Source organism: Erinaceus europaeus, chromosome 21, assembly GCF_950295315.1.
Source record: "Erinaceus europaeus chromosome 21, mEriEur2.1, whole genome shotgun sequence".
In the NCBI taxonomy this organism is placed as follows: domain Eukaryota; kingdom Metazoa; phylum Chordata; class Mammalia; order Eulipotyphla; family Erinaceidae; genus Erinaceus; species Erinaceus europaeus.
The window spans coordinates 10,436,672-10,456,447 of NC_080182.1; the positions used below are offsets into that span (position 1 = coordinate 10,436,672).

At 43.2% G+C, this 19,776-nt stretch overlaps 1 protein-coding gene across 5 annotated transcripts in view; it reads right to left on the bottom strand.

Moving 5' to 3' along the window:
- The window catches only part of ULK4 (unc-51 like kinase 4), a 511,677-nt gene that overhangs the window by 433,961 nt on the left and 57,940 nt on the right, over window positions 1-19,776 (bottom strand). For all 5 annotated transcript variants that reach the window (XM_060180360.1, XM_007517784.3, XM_060180362.1 and 2 more), the window contains one exon: window positions 4,548-4,655. In XM_060180360.1, coding sequence (XP_060036343.1) covers window positions 4,548-4,655 — 108 coding nt within the window. The remainder of the gene's footprint in view (window positions 1-4,547; window positions 4,656-19,776) is intronic.

Below are 19,776 nucleotides of genomic sequence, written 5' to 3' on the forward strand. Positions count from 1 at the left end.
CGCCACCTCCAGTCTGTTTTACCAATGAAAAGACTGCTGAGGGGAGGAGAGGACTTCCCTATGGCTCACCAAATGCAATTGTGAGTCTCCACTGGCCCTCAGAGGCTGGAGCAGGAGGAGGCCTTGTGCTGACATCAGGGAGGACAGAGAACTGACCAGGAAATTCAGGAGAAGATCTACACCCCTAGCAGTGGGACTGTATAGTGGGAGCCTTTCCTCACTGTTCTCCTGATAAATTGGGAGACAAAGTGAATAATTTCCACAGACCCTACAGAGTATAAACAGGGTTGGTTTGGAAACTCACAGTGCTACCAGCTTGGCTTTGGCTGTTGGCAGAGCAGCTGAATTGAGCCTGGGGCTTTGGAGCCTTGGAGTGTGGGAGTGTCTTTGCATGACTATGCTATCTCTCCCCAACCCTGATTTATCTCTTGGTCAGGAGTGAGTGATTAAGTTAAAATATCTACTTATAGGTAAAAATCCCTCAGGCTACCATATCCTACAGGGTAGAAAAAGAACAAAAGAGGCTTGAACAGCCACTGTGCTTCAACTCAGGAATTGAGACAGCATTGAAACAACTGTTAATTTCCACAACTGTGAACTCCTTAAGTACCTTACTTAGACACAAGTCAATCCAGGTGAGAGATTCATAGACTGAAAAGTACTGAGAGAGGGAACTCATAAAACATATAGTAAATATACAATGGTTAAACCAAGAAGAAACATTGGAGAAATTAATTAGGACAAAATCCCAGCTAAAAGCCCCCCAAAGTTACATAACAATGAGGTCAATATCCAAATGCTAATTGTGGAATTAGTCACAGGAGTGAGGGAAGAGTTTGAAAGTAAAGTCATCCGAAATGGGGAAACAAGAAATGAGACTCTGAAAGAAAACACTAAGTATCTCCAGGTAATTAGAGACCTGAAAGCTGAAATAGCTGAGCTAAGAGCACAACTAGCTGAGCAAGCTAATAGAGTATCAGAACATGGTAACAAAATAGCTGAACTACAGAAAACAACAGAGGGGAGAGAGAATAGAATCAATGAGGCAGAAAACAGAATTAGCAAGATCCAGAGAAAATTAGAGAAAACTAAGAAAGAAGTAAGATATCTCAAAAAAAGATTAAGAGATAATGAAAACAACAACAGAGACATATGGAATGACTTCAAAAGAAGTAATATATGCATTATAGGCCTACCAGAGAAAGAAAGAGAGGGAGGAGAAGAATGCATTCTTCAGGACATAATAGCTGAGAACTTTAGTCTAGACAACATAATAGACATAAAGGTTTAAGAAGCCCAGAGGGTCCCAAACAGAATTAACCCAGACTTAAAGACACCAAGACACAGCATATTTAAAATGGAAAGGAATAACGATAAAGAAAGGATCCTGGAGGCTGCAAGAGAAAGACAGTCACCTACAGAGGAAAACCCATAAGATTAGCAGCAGATTTCTCCACACAAACACTACAGGCCAGAAGAGAATGGCAAATATCTATTCAGTGCCCAATGAGAAAGGCTTTCAACCGAGACTGCTGTATCCTGCTAGACTGTCATTCAGACTAGATGGAGGCATAAAAACCTTCTCAGACAAGCAACAGTTGAAGGGATCAACTATCATGAAGCCTGCCCTGAAAAAAGTTCTGAAAGGTCTCATATAAACAATCACATCACCATAAATATGCCATATATCAGAACACTCTAAAAATACACAAAAAAAATGGTGTTAAAATACCTTCAATATACAATATCAATAAATGACAAAGGCCTGAATTCACCTATTAAAAGGCACAGCATAGGAAGATGGATCAGGAAAAAACAACCTAACAATATACTGTCTGCAGGAGTCCCTAACTCAACAAGACAAAGACAGACTCAAAGTGAAAGGATGGAAAACCATCATACAAGCCAATGGCCCACAAAAAGGGGCAGGAACAGCTCCAGCTTCAAACTCAAAGAGCTACAGCATTTCACAAAATCTGGTACATCAGAGATGACTCAAACACAAAAAGAGGGAAAGGAAGGATCTCTAAGTACCAAATAAAAAAGACACCTTAATTATTAAGAAGTAACCCCAACATATATTTCCACAACTACTTTTCATAATATATAACTACTTTCATTTATTTGTCACCAGGCTTATTACTGGGAGTTCATTCCTGAAGGTTAACTTCATGACACATGAAGGACATTTTTTTTTACTAGAAAATGACACAGAAGACACAGAGACAGAGAAAAGTAGAGACACCTGAAGTATTACTCTAGCACTCAAGGAGCTTTCTCCCTGCAGATAAGGACTGTGTATAACTGTTGTTTTCGACGGGCTGGCTTCACGGGCGGGTAACAGACGACCAGGGACTCATGGTTGAGCTGTAGGCAGTATCTCTTTATTCATGCAGGACTTTATTCATGCAGGACGCAGCAAAATCTAAGACGAGCTAAGCTAAACTCAACTAAAGTACCCTAAAACTCACAATGCTGTCTTTATATATACTTGCCAAGTAGGGTGGAAACAGGATGTGACATAGAGAGGGTGGAGAGAAAAGTGACTGGTGAAAATCAGAGTGTGACAAGGAGGGGGCGGAGCAGGCGAGAATCCTATCACTGAACCACCAATGCCCTGGAGGGAGGGTGGTGCCTGTTAACAGCGGTTATGTAAATAGAATGAAGTGGTTATGTAAATAGAATAGTGTAAAGCAGTGGGTATTTAAACCAAATGAAACAGAAGGGGTCTCATGCATACCAACATATAACTTTGAAGTGAACAGGAAAGTTTCTACCTACTAGAGAAAACTAAAATAAGAATCTATATGTCTATTTTCTCCTACATATAACAGTAACTCTGTATACATACGGAAATTAATTAGATAGTCCAGGATGTATTTCAACATATGTTTTTACATATGAGACCCTGGGTTCAACCTCCAGTACTAAAAATTTTTTAATTATAGCATTTATCTACTGGAAAATTAGAAGGCTAAGAATGTTAAAATTAAGAAAAATTTCCCTATATACTTTTAGTTCCTAGTGTTGCCACTCAAAATACATATAACTACCTTAATATATATCCAGACTAATGTACTAAACTTTTATGAGTAAGGTAAAATAACTGTGGTTAAAATGGTAACGGGGCCAACTGGTGGCACAGCTGGTTGAGCACACGTTACAGTGTGCAAGGGCCAGAGTTCAAGCCGCCAGTCCCCACCTGCAAGGGGAAAGTTTCATAAGTGGTGAAGTAGGGATGCAGGTGTCTCTCTGTCTCCCCCTTCCTCTCAATTCTGGCTATCTCTATCAAATAAATAAAGATTTTTTTTTAAAAAAATCTTAAAATGTAATATACAGAAATGGCACTTTGTGACTAGAATAAAATGCTGTATCCTTTTCTAACTGATGTAGAGATTAAAAGACTTAAAATCATAAAGATATCAGTACTTACAAAATTGGTCTTCATAGCCAATGCAATTTTTTTTAAATGACATGCAGAATTGGACAAGTTGATTATAAAATTATTCTGACATACAAAGGGCCAGGAATAGCCAAGACATAATTATGAAAAGGAGTATTAAGAAAAGAGGCTTGCTACACTGTCAATATTAAGAATTTAAATTATCTTAAGTGTTTATGCTTTACAATATTATTATAGCTTATGATTGTCTAGAAAATCAGGTTAATTTAGATACTAAGATACTCCAATTATATAACACAAAAAGCAAGTTGTGGAATCAATACTGAAATACAATGAGAGAATTTCCTGATTAACTTAAAATTTACTGGTCCTCATTAAGAACCTTCAAAATAGAACAGCCAGTAAAGCACACAGGCACAAAGGCCCAGGTTCAGGCTGAAGGAGGAAGCTTCACAAGGGATGAAGTAGTGCTTTCTCTCCCCTCTCTAGCTCCCACTCCCCTCTCAGTTTCTCTCTGCCTTGCCAAATAAAAGAACGGGAGAAAATTTCTGTCAGGAGCAATAAATTCCACACAGGCAATAAATTCCAGCAACAACCCAGGAAGAGAAGGGGGGAAAGGAGGAGGAGGAGGAGAAGAAGAAATAGGAGAGAAAGAGAGAGAGAGGGAGAGAGACTCTCAACGTTATCACAGGAAACAAAAATAAAAGGTGCCAGAATGTATACAATAATATTCTACCAACACATTGCTGGATTCAATAGCACCCCATATCAGAGCTCTAGTCAGGCTGCAGGCGCCAGCTCTTATGTTTCACAAAGCAGAGTCCTAAGTGGAAGTGGAGCTTGCTCAGTAGGAGATTCAATTTCCTCCTCTTGCATGAAGGAGTCAAAATGATGGTAACCTCTGGAATATTTGGGGGACATCCTGTGAATTGGTTTTAAAATATGACCTGAGAATCTCCTACACATTAGAGACAAGGAGAGATGAATAGAAAGAGATGAAGAACCACTCTCCCCCAGAGATAAACATTCTGCTAAGTTCCTGAAGCATGTTCCAAGGGGTAAAGTCAAAAACACTTTAATAGGTTATTAATACTTGTCCACCAGGATATGTCAAACAGTCGTAGAGCTGATCAGACAGTCTCACCTGGGTGGCAGCAAGATAGATCAGCTCCCCAAGGGTTGGTAAAAGGCACTGTTTTAATTTGCTGTTCCTGAAGTTTTCCCTGATTAATTCAGTCAAGAGAGCAATAGCCTGGAAAGAGAAAAAAGTTACATCATTTCATGTATATCTCTCAGTTCTTTAACCCACATACAAAAAAAAAAACAAGGCACACAAACAAAGTGCACCATCCATATTGGAGAACTAACTTCCCAATTTTTTTCAAACCGTGGGTGGTATTCCTAATGGAAAATACTAGTGCTTCTGGCCAGGTAAAAGCATACCTAGTGAAATAAACTTACGCACATATGGCATTGATCAGTAACCACGCACTCTCACTGGGTGTATTACCCCTAAGACTGTTGCATCTTTAAAAGCAGAAAACGGGCTGAGGAGGCGGCTTAGTGGGGAGAATACAGAACCTGCAAGCTTGAGGCCTTGAGTTCTATCCCCAGCATTCATGAGCTTCTCATTCTCTCTCCCTTTCTTAAATAAGTACACAGGTTGGGCAGGACAGCTCACCTGGATAGCATGCTTGCTATGTCATGAGCACTGAGAACCCAGGACTGAGACCTGCCCCCACTGCCCTGAGGGAATCTTTGGTGTTGTGGAATCTGTCTCTGTCTCTCTATCTGAAAAGGTCAGCCAGGAGAGGTGAAACCCCAAGTGAAAATCAATTGAGGAAAACAAGACTGGAACATATACCACAACTTGTCCCAAACAGAACTTGGACAAACAGAATCAAGACAGGAGCCCAGAAGAAACTCCAAATCAGTCAGAAGTAACCATAGATAAGAAAAGTATGCAAACAGGGAGTGGGGCGGTAGCACAGCGGATTAAGCACAGGTGGCGCTAAGCACAAGGACCAGCGGAAGGATCCCGGTTCGAGCCCCCGGCTCCCCACCTGCAGGGGAGTCACTTCACAGGCGGTGAAGCAGGTCTGCAGGTGTCTGTCTTTCTCTCCCCCTCTCTGTCTTCCCCTCCTCACTCCATTTCTCTCTGTCCTATCCAACAACAATGACATCAATAATAACTACCACAATAAAAAAAAGCAAGGGCAACAAAAAGAATAAATAAATAAAAATAATTTAAAAAATTAAAAAAAATAAAATAAAAACACTTTTAAAAAAGTATGCAAACAATAATAAACCTAATAATCACAGAAATTGAGAAACTATGGAGAAAAGGGGTATCAGAATTAGGGAAACAACAGATGAGACCCTCAAGGAAAACACAAGCTACCTTGAGAAAATTAGAAAAATTAAAGCTGAAATAACTGAACTAAAAGGTCAATCAGCAGAACAAGCTAATATTATAACTGAATTGAAGAAAAAATCTGAGGGAAGGGAAAGAAGGCTAATAGAAGCAGAAAACAGAATTAGCCAGACAGAGGATGATCTAGAGAAAACTAAGAAAGAGGTAAAAGAGCTCAAAAAGAGATTGAGAGACACTGAAAACAACAGAGACATATGGGATGATCTCAAAAGAAATAACATTCATATAATTGGCCTGCCAGAGGAAGAAAGTGAGGAAGGGGAAGTAAACATTCTAGAGGAAATTATAGAATAAAACTTCCCAGACCTAAACAACAGAAAGGACATTGATTCAAGAGTCTCAGAGAGTCCCAAACAGAATCAACCCAGACCTGAAGACACCAAGACACATCATAGTTACAATGAAAAGAAATAAGGATAAAGAAAGGATCCTAAAAGCTGCAAGAGAAAAAAAAAGTCACATACAGGGGAAAACCCATAAGACAATCAGCAGATTTCTCTATTCAAACTCTAAAAGCCAGAAGAGAATGGCAAGATATCTATCGAGCCCTGAATGAAAAAGGGTTTCAACCAAGAATAATATATCCTGCTAGACTTTCATTCAGACTAGATGGAGGGATCAAAACCTTCTCAGACAGACAACAGTTAAAGGAGGCGATCATCACCAACCTGCCCTGAAAGAGGTTCTAAAAGATCTCTTATAAACAAGAAGATCACTATAATAATTGCCATATAGCAGAGCAAATAAAAAATTGTAGAATAATGGCACTACAATACATTAAATCCATAATATCAATAAATGTCAATGGCTTAAATTTACCCATTAAAAGGCACAGAGTGGGAAGATGGATCAGAAAACACAACACAACCATATGATGCATGCAAGAATCCCATCTGACCCAACAAGACAAACACAGGCTTAAAGTGAAGGGATGGGAAACTATCCTCCAGGCTAATGGGCCACAAAAAAAGGAAGGAACAGCCATTCTCATCTCTGACACAATCTATTTTAATTAAATAAAGTAATAAAAGCTTCATGGGGGGAGATGGAATGGGACACAGTCTTTTGGTGGTGGGAATGGTGTTTATGTACACTCCTATCAATTTGTAGTCATATAAATCACTAAGTAATATGAGAGGGGGAAAAACTGAATGTCTCAAACTTTTTAAAGCAAGAGACTGAGTCTTTTTAATACATAGGCTGAGTCTTTGATATGTTGTCTCTCTTAAAAGCTTAGACGAGGGAGAACAGAAGCAACCAGTGGCACAGCTATATGCAAATAATGTCAAAGGACATAAATTATGGTGATGTTGTGTTTGATACAGCAAATATTAACAAAGGGATATTTCAAAGTTAACACAATTGCCAAATAATGTGATTATAGCAGTAACTACCTATTGTCTTCTTAAACCCTAAGACAACAGAAACGTCCCGCTTCCTCTGGGAGAAATATAGAGCCTATATTTCTCCCAGTCCTGGAACCTCTAGGGTGGGGGGTGCACTTTACTGCATGCTTCTCTCAATTTATACCAAGTGAAATTACATGTGCTGATCCCAACCTAATCAATGCATGCTTCACTTCAGACAGTATCCAGAGACTTCAGGCATGCATTACCTCATTACTCAGGTGAGAACTTTCCTTTCATAGTATTCTCAAATTCCATTCCAGGAGGTTCACTTCCTAACAAAATGCCAAAACCTAAATATAGACATGTCCCAAAAGATAGAGCATATGTTCACATGTATTCATAAATTAGGGCAAAATATATACCTGAAAGCAAAAATACACAATAGTCTGAAGTGAGTCAGTATAAAGTTCATAATGAAATAGTGTCTACTTAGACTTAGATACCCTCCTCACCTACTTCCTAGTACAGTTCTTCCTCACTCCAAATCTAACCTCATCAAAGCAAGGACTGCTAAAGCTGAATAAGGGCAACAGACTGGCATACTTTAACGATGACTCCTTAGTCACTATCAGGCCATCCCATCAGCTGGGTCCCTATTCGAGGAGTCCTGAGATTCCCAAACAGACATGATGGGCCTAGACCTCAAATAAATCCCTCTCTCCATTATTACCGGTCATTCCTAGCAGGAACAACATAATAGACCCCTTTGTGGGCCCCCATAGGACCTTTCCCTCAACTTGGATCAACAACAGTAGAGAATGTTCCATCCTTCGAAGGGAGGCTGGACAACATACTCTATGCTACACCTGAGGAAGATGGGTCCTGATATTGAGGCAGCTTGGGACATTCCTACTTATGACCACAGAATCTGAGATCAGATCTACAGGGATGCAGAGGTCATATAGGCTCCTAAGCTGATTATGGGACCCAGATCACATCAAATCGATGGGGTTTATAGTCAACAATATTTATACACCTTTCCCATATTTAGGAGTTATTCTCCTCCCTGATCCAGCTTTCTGGTCCTTCTCCCAGCCATGACACCACTTCCCTAGACAATAATTAGGATCCACCTGCTTATCAGATTTCAGGCTCAGGCAAAAAAACAAAACAAACAAAAAAAAACACTAGTATAGCCATAGGCCCTTTGGAATATAACTAAAATATGCCTACTAGCTATCTACAAAATGGAGGGCCCCCCAACTCTTCATCTGCACTACTCCAGCCTTTAGGTCCATGACTGGTCAACAATTTGTTTGGCTTTATATGTTAACTCTCTTTTCAGCCACCAGATTCCAGATGCTAGCATGATGCTGACCAGACTTCCCTAGACAGACAACCCTACCAGTGTGTCCTGGAGCTCTGCTTCCCAGAGACCTTCCCCACTAGGGAAAGAGAGAGGCAGACTGGGAGTATGGATCGGTCTGTCAATGTCCATGTTCAACGGGGAAGCAATGACAGAAGCCAGTCCTTCCATCTTTTGCATCCCACAGTGACCTTGGGTCCATACTCTGAGAGGGTTAAAGAATAAGAAAACTATCAGGGGAGGGGATGGGATACAGAGTTCTGGTAGTGGGACTTGTGTGGAGCTGTACCCCTCTTATTCTACGGTTTAGTCAATGTTTCCTTTTTGTAAATAAAATTTTTTTTTAAAAAAGAGTTTAGAATAGTGATGGGGTGATAAGATAGAGCTTTTAACAATGGAATAAAAATCACTAATTTGACACTGAGTTGTATACTCACTGCTCAGCAGTTTAAAAAGTCTATGTTTCCTTTGGGACTAAATCACTGGCAGTGATTATGATTAGTGAGATAAATAAGGAAGTGGAGGATAACTACAGGATTTCATTGAGACACCTGAATTTGAGAAAAAGAAGTGTGTGTGTGTGTGTGTGTGTGTGTTATGTCCAACCCATATCTAACCTTGGGAGAACTATGGTGGTTACTATTAGTAGGGGAACTTTGGTGGTGGCAGTGGTATGAAATCATGCCCCTTTTATCTTATATCCTTGTTTTCAAATTAAATTTAATGACTATTAAATTCAATATTAATTCAAAAGTTCAAATTCAAAGTCTTCCTATAGAGTGTAAAAGAAAAAATTCACCTTGTTTTCTAATGTTGAAACTAAAAGGGATAAAAATAGGACAGACATTATACCACTGTGTACTATTGTTTTGTTTGTTTGTTTGGTTGGTTGGTTGGTGACTTTTTGCCACCAGATCTTCACTGGGGCTTTGGTTTACAAGATTCCACCACTCCCTCCCCCGCTCCCTCCAGATAGAGGGTGAGACTCAGAGAGCGAGAGGGAGAGACAGACAGAGCATTATTAGATAGGACAGAGAAATGGAGAGAGGAGAGGAAGACAGAGAGGGGGAGAGAAAGACAGACACCTGTAGACCTGCTTCACTACCTGTGAAGCGACCCCCCCTGCAGGTGGGGATCCGGGGGCTCGAACATGGATTCTTACACCAGTCCTTGTGCTTCGCGCCATGTATGCTTAACCCACCGCACTACTGCCCGACTCCCATAACATTACTTTTAAGGGTTGTGCAGTGGGGCACCTGGTAGAGCTCACATATTACAGGGTATAAGGACCTGGATTCAAGCCCCTGCATGGGAGAAGCCTCACAAGCAGTGAGGTAATGATGAAGGTATCTCTCTATATATCTATATCTCTCCCTCCCTCCTCTCTCCCTCCCCCTTTCCTCTCAATGTCTCTGTGCAAAATAAATAATTAAATAAATAAATAAATGAAATATTTTTCAAAAGAAGATTACTTTGGGGGCAGGGCAGTGATGCGCCCGGTTAAGCACACGTTACACTGCACAAGGACTTGTGTTCAAGCTCCCCCCACCAAAACCCACCTGCGATGAAGCAGGGCTGCTGGTGTCAGTCTCTCTCTCTCTCTCTTCCCCCTCCCCTCTCCGTTGTAAGCCATCTCTTGCCACTAAGTAAATAAATAAACTTTTTTTTTTAATATAAAAAGAACATTACTTACTTTCAAGGTCCCAAACATAGTGAGAGCACAGAGAAGCGTCCTAATCACAGGCCTCACAATCCTTCCTTTAGCCTTGAGTCATAATAAATTTTAATGGGGGTCAGGCGGTAGCGCAGTGGGTTAAGCGCAGGTGGTGCAAAGTACAAAGACCAGCGTTAAGGATCCCGGTTCCAGCCCCCGGCTCCCCACCTGCAGTGGAGTCGCTTCACAAGCGGTGAAGCAGGTCTACAGGTGTCTGTCTTTCTCTCCCCCTCTGTCTTCCTCTCCTCTCTTCATTTCTCTCTGTCCTTTCCAACAACAATGACAGCAATAACAACAATAATAATAACCACAACAAGGATAAAACAACAAGGGCAAAAGGGGAACAAATAGCCTCCAGGAACAGTGAGTTCATGGTGCAGGCACCGAGCTTCAGCAATAAATAACCCTGGAGGCAAAAAATAAATAAATCTTTTATTTCTCTGTGGTTTATTTTCATTTCTTTCATATGAGATACAGTCTCATGAGTGAGAGGAAGAAAAACCAGAGCCCTACTCGGGGCACATGTGGCTGCAGTAGTCAAACCAGGAGCCTAAAGCATGCAAGCCCCATGCCCTGCCAGCTGAGCTACTTGCCCTGCCTACATCTCCTGCATATGGTAAACGGCCATCTACATCCTCTGGATAGTGTGTTTCTGCTTGAGCCCCAGCAAGCAAAAAAAAAAGTTCAGAACATCCTATTCACAAGCTTGGAAAAAAGTCAGAACTCTAGACAAATAAGCTGATGATACAAGAGAAAGGGAGAAAAAATATTTAAAGAAATTAAAATTTGGGGAGTCGGGCAGTAGTGCAGCAGGTTAAGTGCACATGGTGCAAAGCACAAGGACCGGCATAACGATCCGGTTGGAGGCCCCGGCTCCCCACCTGCAGGGATTTGCTTCACAGGCAGTGAAGCAAGTCTGCAGGTCTCTGTCTTTCTCTCCCCTCTCTGTTTTCCCCTCCTCTCTCCATTTCTCTCTGTCCTTTCTGATGTCCAATGACGACATCAATAATAACTACAACAATAAAACAAGGACAACAAAAGGGAAAATAAAAAGAAAAAAAAGAAAAATATTTTTTAAAAAAATTAAAATTAAAATTTTGTTTTATATTTAATAACTGAAAACGCCCTTGCATGGTTATTTGAAAGAAGGTCTCTTTGGTGACACTGAATAGTTTTAACATTACTTTTTGTGGTCATAATCTTCACCTTCTAATTCTCTGCATGGTGACTAGGTAGTTGAATTCAAGCTGGCGATTATAATTGGGATCTATCTCCTCAAGCTAGGTAAGAGAAGTAAGAACTATAGTCTTGTCACTTCCTTGCTGAGACCTAAGTGTAAACCAACAGCCCGGAACTGGTGAATTCCTCCTCTCAAAGACAATACAGTGTCAGGAAAAGCTAATAAAACACATAAGCAGGTTTATAGGATCAACTGCATGTGTATAAAAATCTTGGAAGCGCTAAGTATACAAACTTTATCAACTTGCTGGGTTTCTTTAAATTCGATGTCAGCAAACCTCAGCTGCAAAATCAACGTATCTGCTTGGTCACCCATTGTCAAGCTCCCTAATCTCACTCAGCTTGTCTGGGAGAAAACAGCTGTCCTGTCCTGGGCATGGACTGTGGGAGGGTGACAAGTCTGTCCTCCCAATTTAGAACTTCAAATGGGCTCCTGGATCCCTTCATAGGCATCTTTCTTCCCACAGTGTGATGTGCAGTGTCAAGGAGAGGGTGACAGTCTAAAGAGCGAATCAGACTCCTTCAGGACTCTGAGGCTTCAACGACACAGAATAAAGCAACAGCTGAAATGCAAACACTCTGTAGTAAATGGCTCCAAAAGTCCTGAGTCCTAAGTCTTGGACCTTATTCATTTCCTTCTAATACCTTTGTTGTTGTGGTTGTTGTTTTTAATTTTTTATTGGGGAATTAATGTATTACATTTGACAGTAAGTACAATAGTTTGTACATGCATAACATTTCCCAGTTTTCCATATAACAATACAACCCCCACTAGGTCCTCTGTCATCCTTCTTGGACCTGTATTCTCTTTTACTTTGGTGCGATACGCCAATTCCAGTTCAGATTCTACTTGTGTTTTTTCTTCTGATCTTGTTTCCCAACTTCTGCCTGAGAGTGAGATCATCCCATATTCATCCTTCTGTTTCTGACTTATTTCACTTAACATGAATTTTTCAAGGTCCATCCAAGATCGGCTGAAAATGGTGAAGTCACCATTTTTTATAGCTGAGTAGTATTCCATGGTATATATAGACCACAACTTGCTAAGCCACTCATCTTTATGTTTTATTCGTGATTTAATATTGATTGACAAAACTACGAGATAACAGGGGTGCAATTCTGCACCGTGACCACCACCAGAGTTTTGTGTCCCCATTCCCTCCACTGGAAACTGCAGTGTGGTTCTCCCAAAATCACAGATATGGGGTGGCCGTTATTGTTTTGATTAGTGATTTAATATTTTTATTCTTTTGATTAGTGATTTAATAATGATTAACACAATTGTAAGACAACAAGTATTCAATTCCATACAATTCCTACCACCAGAGTTCTGTGGCCCATCCCCTCCATTAGAAATGTCCCTATTCTTTTCTTTTAACATCATTTTTTGTTTTTTAGTTTAATGACAAAGAAATATGCAGAGAAAGACCAAAGCCCTGCTCAGCTCTGGCTTATGGTTGTGCTCGGGATTGAACCTGGGACCTGAGTCTCAGGCATGAATGATTTTTGTAGAACTATTGTGCTGTTTTCCCAGACTGGCATCCCAATTCTTAAAATTCTTTATGGGGTGCAGAAGATGAAAGGTCTGGCTTCTGTAACTGCTTCTCCACTGGACATGGATATTGGGAGGTGGATGCGTACCCCCAGCCGGTTTCTACCTTTCCTTAGTGGGCTATGGAGAGGTGAAAATTCAGGACACATCGGTGAGGTCTTCACTATTATTTCTATAACTATATATGTTTATATATATTTGCCCTTTTTTTCTATAGTCCTGCCTTCTCTTCCTCTCTCAGTCATACCTACACCTACTATGTCCTTCCTTTATTCTCTTCTCTCTCTAGCCCTTGATGTAGTTGGAGTTCAGAGCCCTCTAGGCATCTTCCCCTAGCACTTCCCCCTATGGGAGTATGACCAAAATCCTTTATGGGGTATAGGGCATAGGGCTTCTGGCTTATGTAGCTGCTTCTCTGCTGGATTTAGACATTGGTAGGTTGATCCATACCCCAGCCTGTTTCTGTCATTCCCTGGTGAGACAGGACTCTGGAGAGGTGGTGTTCCGGGACACACTGGTGAGGTCGTCTGCCCCGGCAAGTCAGGCTTCACAACACATCTGTGACTTGGTGACTGAGCGGTGGTCTTGATGCCTCTCCTCTTGACCCCTTGAAACTTTCTTTATTCTGCCTCTGCTGACCTCAACTAAGTCAAAGCAGCCAGGGCCACCGTGCCATGACATGCTACCACTGCTGTCCACGGCATGGCGCAGGGCACTGGACGCGTGATCCCTCCATGCTGCTCGGCCACTGCGAGCAGGGCAGCAGACATGACAGGGCCATGGGGCAGGGCCGTGGCGGCCTATCATGGTCACCACCCCTGGGCACCTAGGCCCACGCCTTCTACAAAACTGGCCTGCCCGCCCTCTTGCTATGAATTCTGGAACGATCCCGGTCCCCCGGGCTCCCTGCCGAAACTGGGCACACTGGATCTCCAGCCGCCAGTCCGGTCTGAAGGCAGACAAGCTGGAGTACGCAGAGATTCGTGCAGAGATGGCAACCTGCAATTCCTAGAAGTGAAGCTGCCCAAGAGACCACCACTGGACAACGCACCCCCCCAACAACTAAGACAGTACAGATTTAAATTTGTGTTTAAAATGACATGTCTTCGTAACAAAGGTTTCTCTCCTTGTGTATTAATGACCATGTTTATGTGTATGTTTAAAGTTTGGTAAACAGTAACTTTAAGGCTAAAATCTTACTAGTCAAAGTTAAATGAAAAAGGTTTTCAACGTAATTCTCATAAAGATAAAATTAACTTACATTTAAAGTCTGAGGTAAAAATTAGTTAACAATCAATATATTTTAACTAAGTTGGTCTAAACAAAAGGTTAAATAGACTTGTTGATATGTAAAACTCTCGATTACCTTCTCTATTAGAAATGGTAGATCGCACAATGGCTATGCTAATTATTCTCATGCCTGAGGTTTCCTTTCCTGCACAACTAGGGTGTGACTCCATCTTGAATGGGTGTAACAAAAGGTTAAAAGACGTTGTTGATATGTAAAAGTCTCAAATTCCTTCTCTATTAGAAATATGCTAATAACAAGTTTTGTTTCATAGTAAGTAAATTGCAGCCAGCTGCCTTTGGGACTCTAGGCCGTTCCCCGCCCCCATGCAAATGCCCGTCGAGGCAAGTACGCCCCCCAGAGGCAAGAAATGTTTTTTTAAGCTGATAAAGTTTTGCCCACAGAGGCAAAAATGGCCCACTCAGGCCTTCCCTTGGCAACACACTGGTTCTTGTTACTTGCTTGCATGTTTCTCCATGTTTGTGCCAGTTTCTTTTTAAAAATGCCTGTATGATATATGTTTCTGTTCACCCCACACCCTTGATACTGTAGTCATTTAGTTAAAAAGAAAAGGGGGAATTGTTGTATGCTTTACATTGGGTTGTTCTAGTTCTCCCCCGCCAAGAGAATTGGATCAGTCCAGTTAGTTTCGCGGGCCCGCTTGGCCCCGCCCCGAAGGAACCCCGCCAGAGTTCCAGGGTTCGAGAGTTGGAGAGTTCCAGAGTAAGGGAGAGTGCTTGCGCCACCGCAAAGAGACAGCAGAGTTCTGTTTGGTGATTAGTTTGGTTTAGTTTATGAATCGTTGTTCCTGAATAACAGCCGTATGTTTCTGGTCGTCTCTGTTACCTGCCCATGAAGCTAGCCCGGCCAGCTAGAGCCGCCGAATTTTTAACAACAGTCACAGATCCTAGATATAGGTTAGGGCTGAGGGGACTGGGGAGATGTATGCACATATCCATAAATTGGGGACAACTACATCCCTCAAAGTAAAAATGTTTAGTAGCCTGCTGGGATTAGATTCAGACCTAAGAGGCCCGGCAAGCAAGTAGAAAAGCCTAAACTATGACCTTGTGAGAAGTATGGTGGTTACCGCTGGGGGTAATGGAAAGACACAGAGCCCTGATGATGGGAGTAATGTGGGATCATACCCCTATTGCCTTATGATCTTGTAAGTCACTAATACATCTGGAGGACTGCTTAAAGGCAATGTTTTAATAAGGCACTCTAGATGCTTTACCCATGGGTATTTCTGTGACCTTGAAATGATCTATTGAAATGGATACAGAGACAAACCCAGGGTATACCCATAATATGGTATTAAAAAGAAAATGAAGATCAAATTGATGGGGTTTGCAATTAACACTATTAATATACTTTTCCCTTATTTGGGAGCAACTCTCTACCCTGATCCAGCTTTGTAGTCCTTTTTCCAACTCTGACACCATGTCCCCAGACAATACCTTTGGTCCACCTGCACATAAGCTGTCAGGCTTAGGCAAAAACTAGAAGTCATGGGCCCCTTGGAATATACCTAAAATAGATCTACTAGCTGTTTCCAAAATGGAGACCCCAAATCTCATCTGCAATATTCTTACCTTTAGGTTCATGATTATTCAACAATTTGTTCTGCTTTATATCTTAATGTTTTTTCAGCCACCAAGTTGCAGATGCTACGATGACGCCAACCTGACTTCCAAGAGCAGACAACCTCACCAACATGTCCTGGAACCCCACCTCCCCTGTTGTTAAAATTCGGAGGCTCCAGCTGGCCGGGCTAGCTTCACGGGCGGGTAACAGAGACGACCAGAGACATACGGCTGGACAGGGAAGCTATATTTCTTTATTCAGGAACAACGATTTATAAACTAAGACAAACTAATCACCAAACAGAACTCTCCTGCCTCCTTCTCCCGCAGCGGCGCCAAGCACTCTCCAACTCTGGAACTCTGGAACTCTCTCGGGGTTCCTTGGGGCGGGGACAAGCGGGCCCGCGAAAACTAGCAGGACTGATCCAATTTTCTTGGCAGGGGGAGAGCATACAACAATTTCCCCTTTTCTTTTTAACTAAATGACCACAGTATCAGGGGTGTCCTGGGGAGGCAGCCATGATAGGCTGCCGCGGCCCTGCCCCATGACCCTGTCATGTCTGCTGTCCTGCTCGCAGTGGCCAAGCAGCGTGGAGGGATCACGCGTCCAGTGCCCTGCGCCACACGGTGGAGAGCCGGCTCTTGTGGGCTGGCCTCGGGCTCCTGCGTGTTGGCATCAGGCTCCTGCATGTTGGCATCGGGCTCTAGCGTGTTGGCATCGGGCTCTAGCGTGTTGGCATCGGGCTCCTGTGTGGTGGCATCGAGCTCCTGCGTGCTGGCGTCGGGCTCCTGCGGGCTGCGGGGCTGCAGGCGCGGTGCGTGGGGTTGTCTGGGCGCAGCCGGCTGGCTGGCTGCTCCACCAGGTGGAAAAGGCAGCTCCGCGCCTCGCCTCTTGCCCGCTGGCTCTTCCCAACTCCGCTGGCTGTTCTGAGTGCGCCTGAGCGAGTGGAAACCACAGAGTGGTCCAGAGATAAATGTTCCAGAAACAGCGAAACAGTCTCGTGAAGAAAGAGCAGAGGCCTTTGGAGATCTCTTCACAAGCAGAAGAGAAGGCCATAGTACATAGGTAGCCAAATTGTCTTCACTTATCTGAGAGATGCACAGGTCAGGTCCACGTGGGCACCATTTGTTGTTAAAATTCGGAGGCTCCAGCTGGCCGGGCTAGCTTCATCATGGGCGGGTAACAGAGACGACCAGAGACATACTGCTGGGCAGGGAAGCTATATTTCTTTATTCAGGAACAACAATTTATAAACTAAGACAAACTAATCACCAAACAGAACTCTGCTGCCTCCTTCTCCCGCAGCGGCGCCAAGCACTCTCCAACTCTGGAACTCCAGAACTCTCTCAGGGTTCCTTGGGGCGGGGACAAGCGGGCCCGCAAAAACTAGCAGGACTGAACCAATTTTCTTGGCAGGGGGAGAGCATACAACACTCCCCAGAGCACTGCCCCACTAGGGAAAGAGAGAGACAGGCTGGGAGTATGGATCCACCTGCCAATGCCCATGTTCAGTGGAGAAGCAATTACAGAAGCCACACCTCCCACCTTCTGCACCCCACAATGATCCTGGGTCCATACTCCCAGAGGGATCATGAATAGGAAAGTTTTCAAGGGCAGGGGTAGGATACAGAGTTCTGATGGTGGGAACAGTATGGAACTGTACCTTTCTTATCCTATGGTCTTGTCAATATTTCCATTTTATAAATAAATAATAAAAAAGATATCCAGGAAAAATTATTATTTTTCAAAGAGGAGGAGAAGAAGATGTAGTAGTAGTAGAAGGAGGAGGAGAAGGAGAAGAAAAAGAAAAAGAAGGAAGAGGAGTAGGAAGAGACTGTTCCTATAAGGTGGATGACCATGAATGTGCATGAAACGTAAATTAGCCTGCAAAAAATAAAAATAAAAAAGGAACAGCAAGGAATTTTGAGATCCTGAAGCGGGGGGTTGGGGGGAACCTTCCCTGAGAATCAAAGCAGGTCTCCAAATCCGATGTGCAGCGCCCACCTCCAGCGCCTCTGAGCGTGGGCACAGTCAGCACCTGAGTGTCTGCTAAGCTGACTGCGTGAGACGCTCCTGTGACACCCGACAAGTCAAATGGCTAAGAAGCTTACAAGGCTGCGACCTCCCCAGCACACAGTGAACCAGTGGTTCTCACGTTTTAACATGCCTCAGCGTCACTAACGGAGCTGTAAAGACACAGCTTACTGAGTCCCACCTGCAGGAGTCTAAGCTGAGAACAGAGAATTAGCCAGTGATGCTGACCGTAGGATCTGATACCTTTCTGCCCACTGGAGTAATCTATGTAACGTTACAAGCTATAGGTATCTCCCTGGCCCCGAGAGGTTCTGGCTTAACAGAGCTGGGGTACAGCTGGGGCATCAGGGTTTGTAAAGCCCCTGGGTTGTGTTGCCAGGGTTGAGAACCACTGCTACAGAGAAGAGTCTGGATTAGAAATGTCGGTGTGGCTCTACCAAGTGCTGTCTGCAGCTGAGTCTAAAAACAGGCCATAGTGAGCAGGCGAGAGAGCGAGGGCAGCAGTAGCTTGGAGAAGCTCGGAGGTAGCCACACATGGGCCATGAGATCAGAAGACAGACAGTAACATTATAGAGTTGGCTTCTTCACCAGTGAGAGTGATTTGGTTCAGAAATAGCAGAGGTCACTTGCTCACAAGATGAGTATAAGCACACAGAGCCACGGAGACATGCTGGTATTCTGACACGCTGGCATATATACACTGACAGTGGAGATTTGACCATCAAATCAGCCTGCTAAGTTGATGCTTGACACAGAGTCAGAAACTTTCTAGATCTGTTGAGTGGAAACCTATCAAGAGAATCCTCACATATCAGGGACGCAAGCCTTCTTGTCAAGAATATCTCCATCGCAGATCCAAGGTGGTTCACAGATGACTGAACTAGTTGGGAGATCCTGGGAAAGAGAACCCTGTAAAGTTTTCTCCCAATATTTTCTTCCCCTAGAAAGCCCTCTGCCACTTAGCATATAATGAGCACTGAAAACAGAAAATCCCCACTTCCTGCTGAGTTATCGTTGATCTGTAATCAGATTAGGAGGTAGTCAAGGTCAGGTGCTACGGGCGTCTTATCCACGTCGTCTTACATCGTCCAGCGGGCCCTTGTTTACTTCTCTAGTCATGTGAGAAGAAAGCAACACTTAGTAATGAGTTAATCACTGCAGTGCAGCCCCAGACCAGAAGGCCAGGGCTATACAGAGCAGGAAGGGCCAAAGTGGAAGCCCCTGGAACTAGTGTCCGCCCAATCAAAGTCAGGAAAGAACAAACCAGACCAGGTGCTGGGCGGTAGCATGGTTAAGCACACATGGCGCCAAGCACAAAAACTGGCATGAGGATGCCGGTTCGAGCCCCCGGCTCCTCACCTGCAGGGGGGTCACCTCACAAGCGGTGAAGCAGATCTGCAGGTGTCTATCTTTCTCTCCCCCCCCCCATCTTCCCCTCCTCTCTCCATTTCTCTCTGTCCTATCCAACAACAAAGACAGCAGTAACAACACTAATAATAACCACAACAAGGGCAACAAAAAGGAAAAAATGGCCTCTGGGAGCAATGGATTCGTAGTGCAGGCACCAAGCCCCAGCAATAATCCTGGAGGCAAAAAAAAAAAAAAAAAAAAGACCCAAAGGAACGGACAGACTAGGTAGTGGCGCCTCAAGTCGCTGAGCAGAATTGCAACAAGTGAGGAATGTTCTCACTTAACCTGCCTTTCAGTTCAGGGCAGAAGGCACTCTAGGGAGGGGCTGCTCATTACTACCAATCCAGTCAGGTGAGAACACTATAACCCGCGGCTGCAGACGTGGCATCCTTACCAAAGC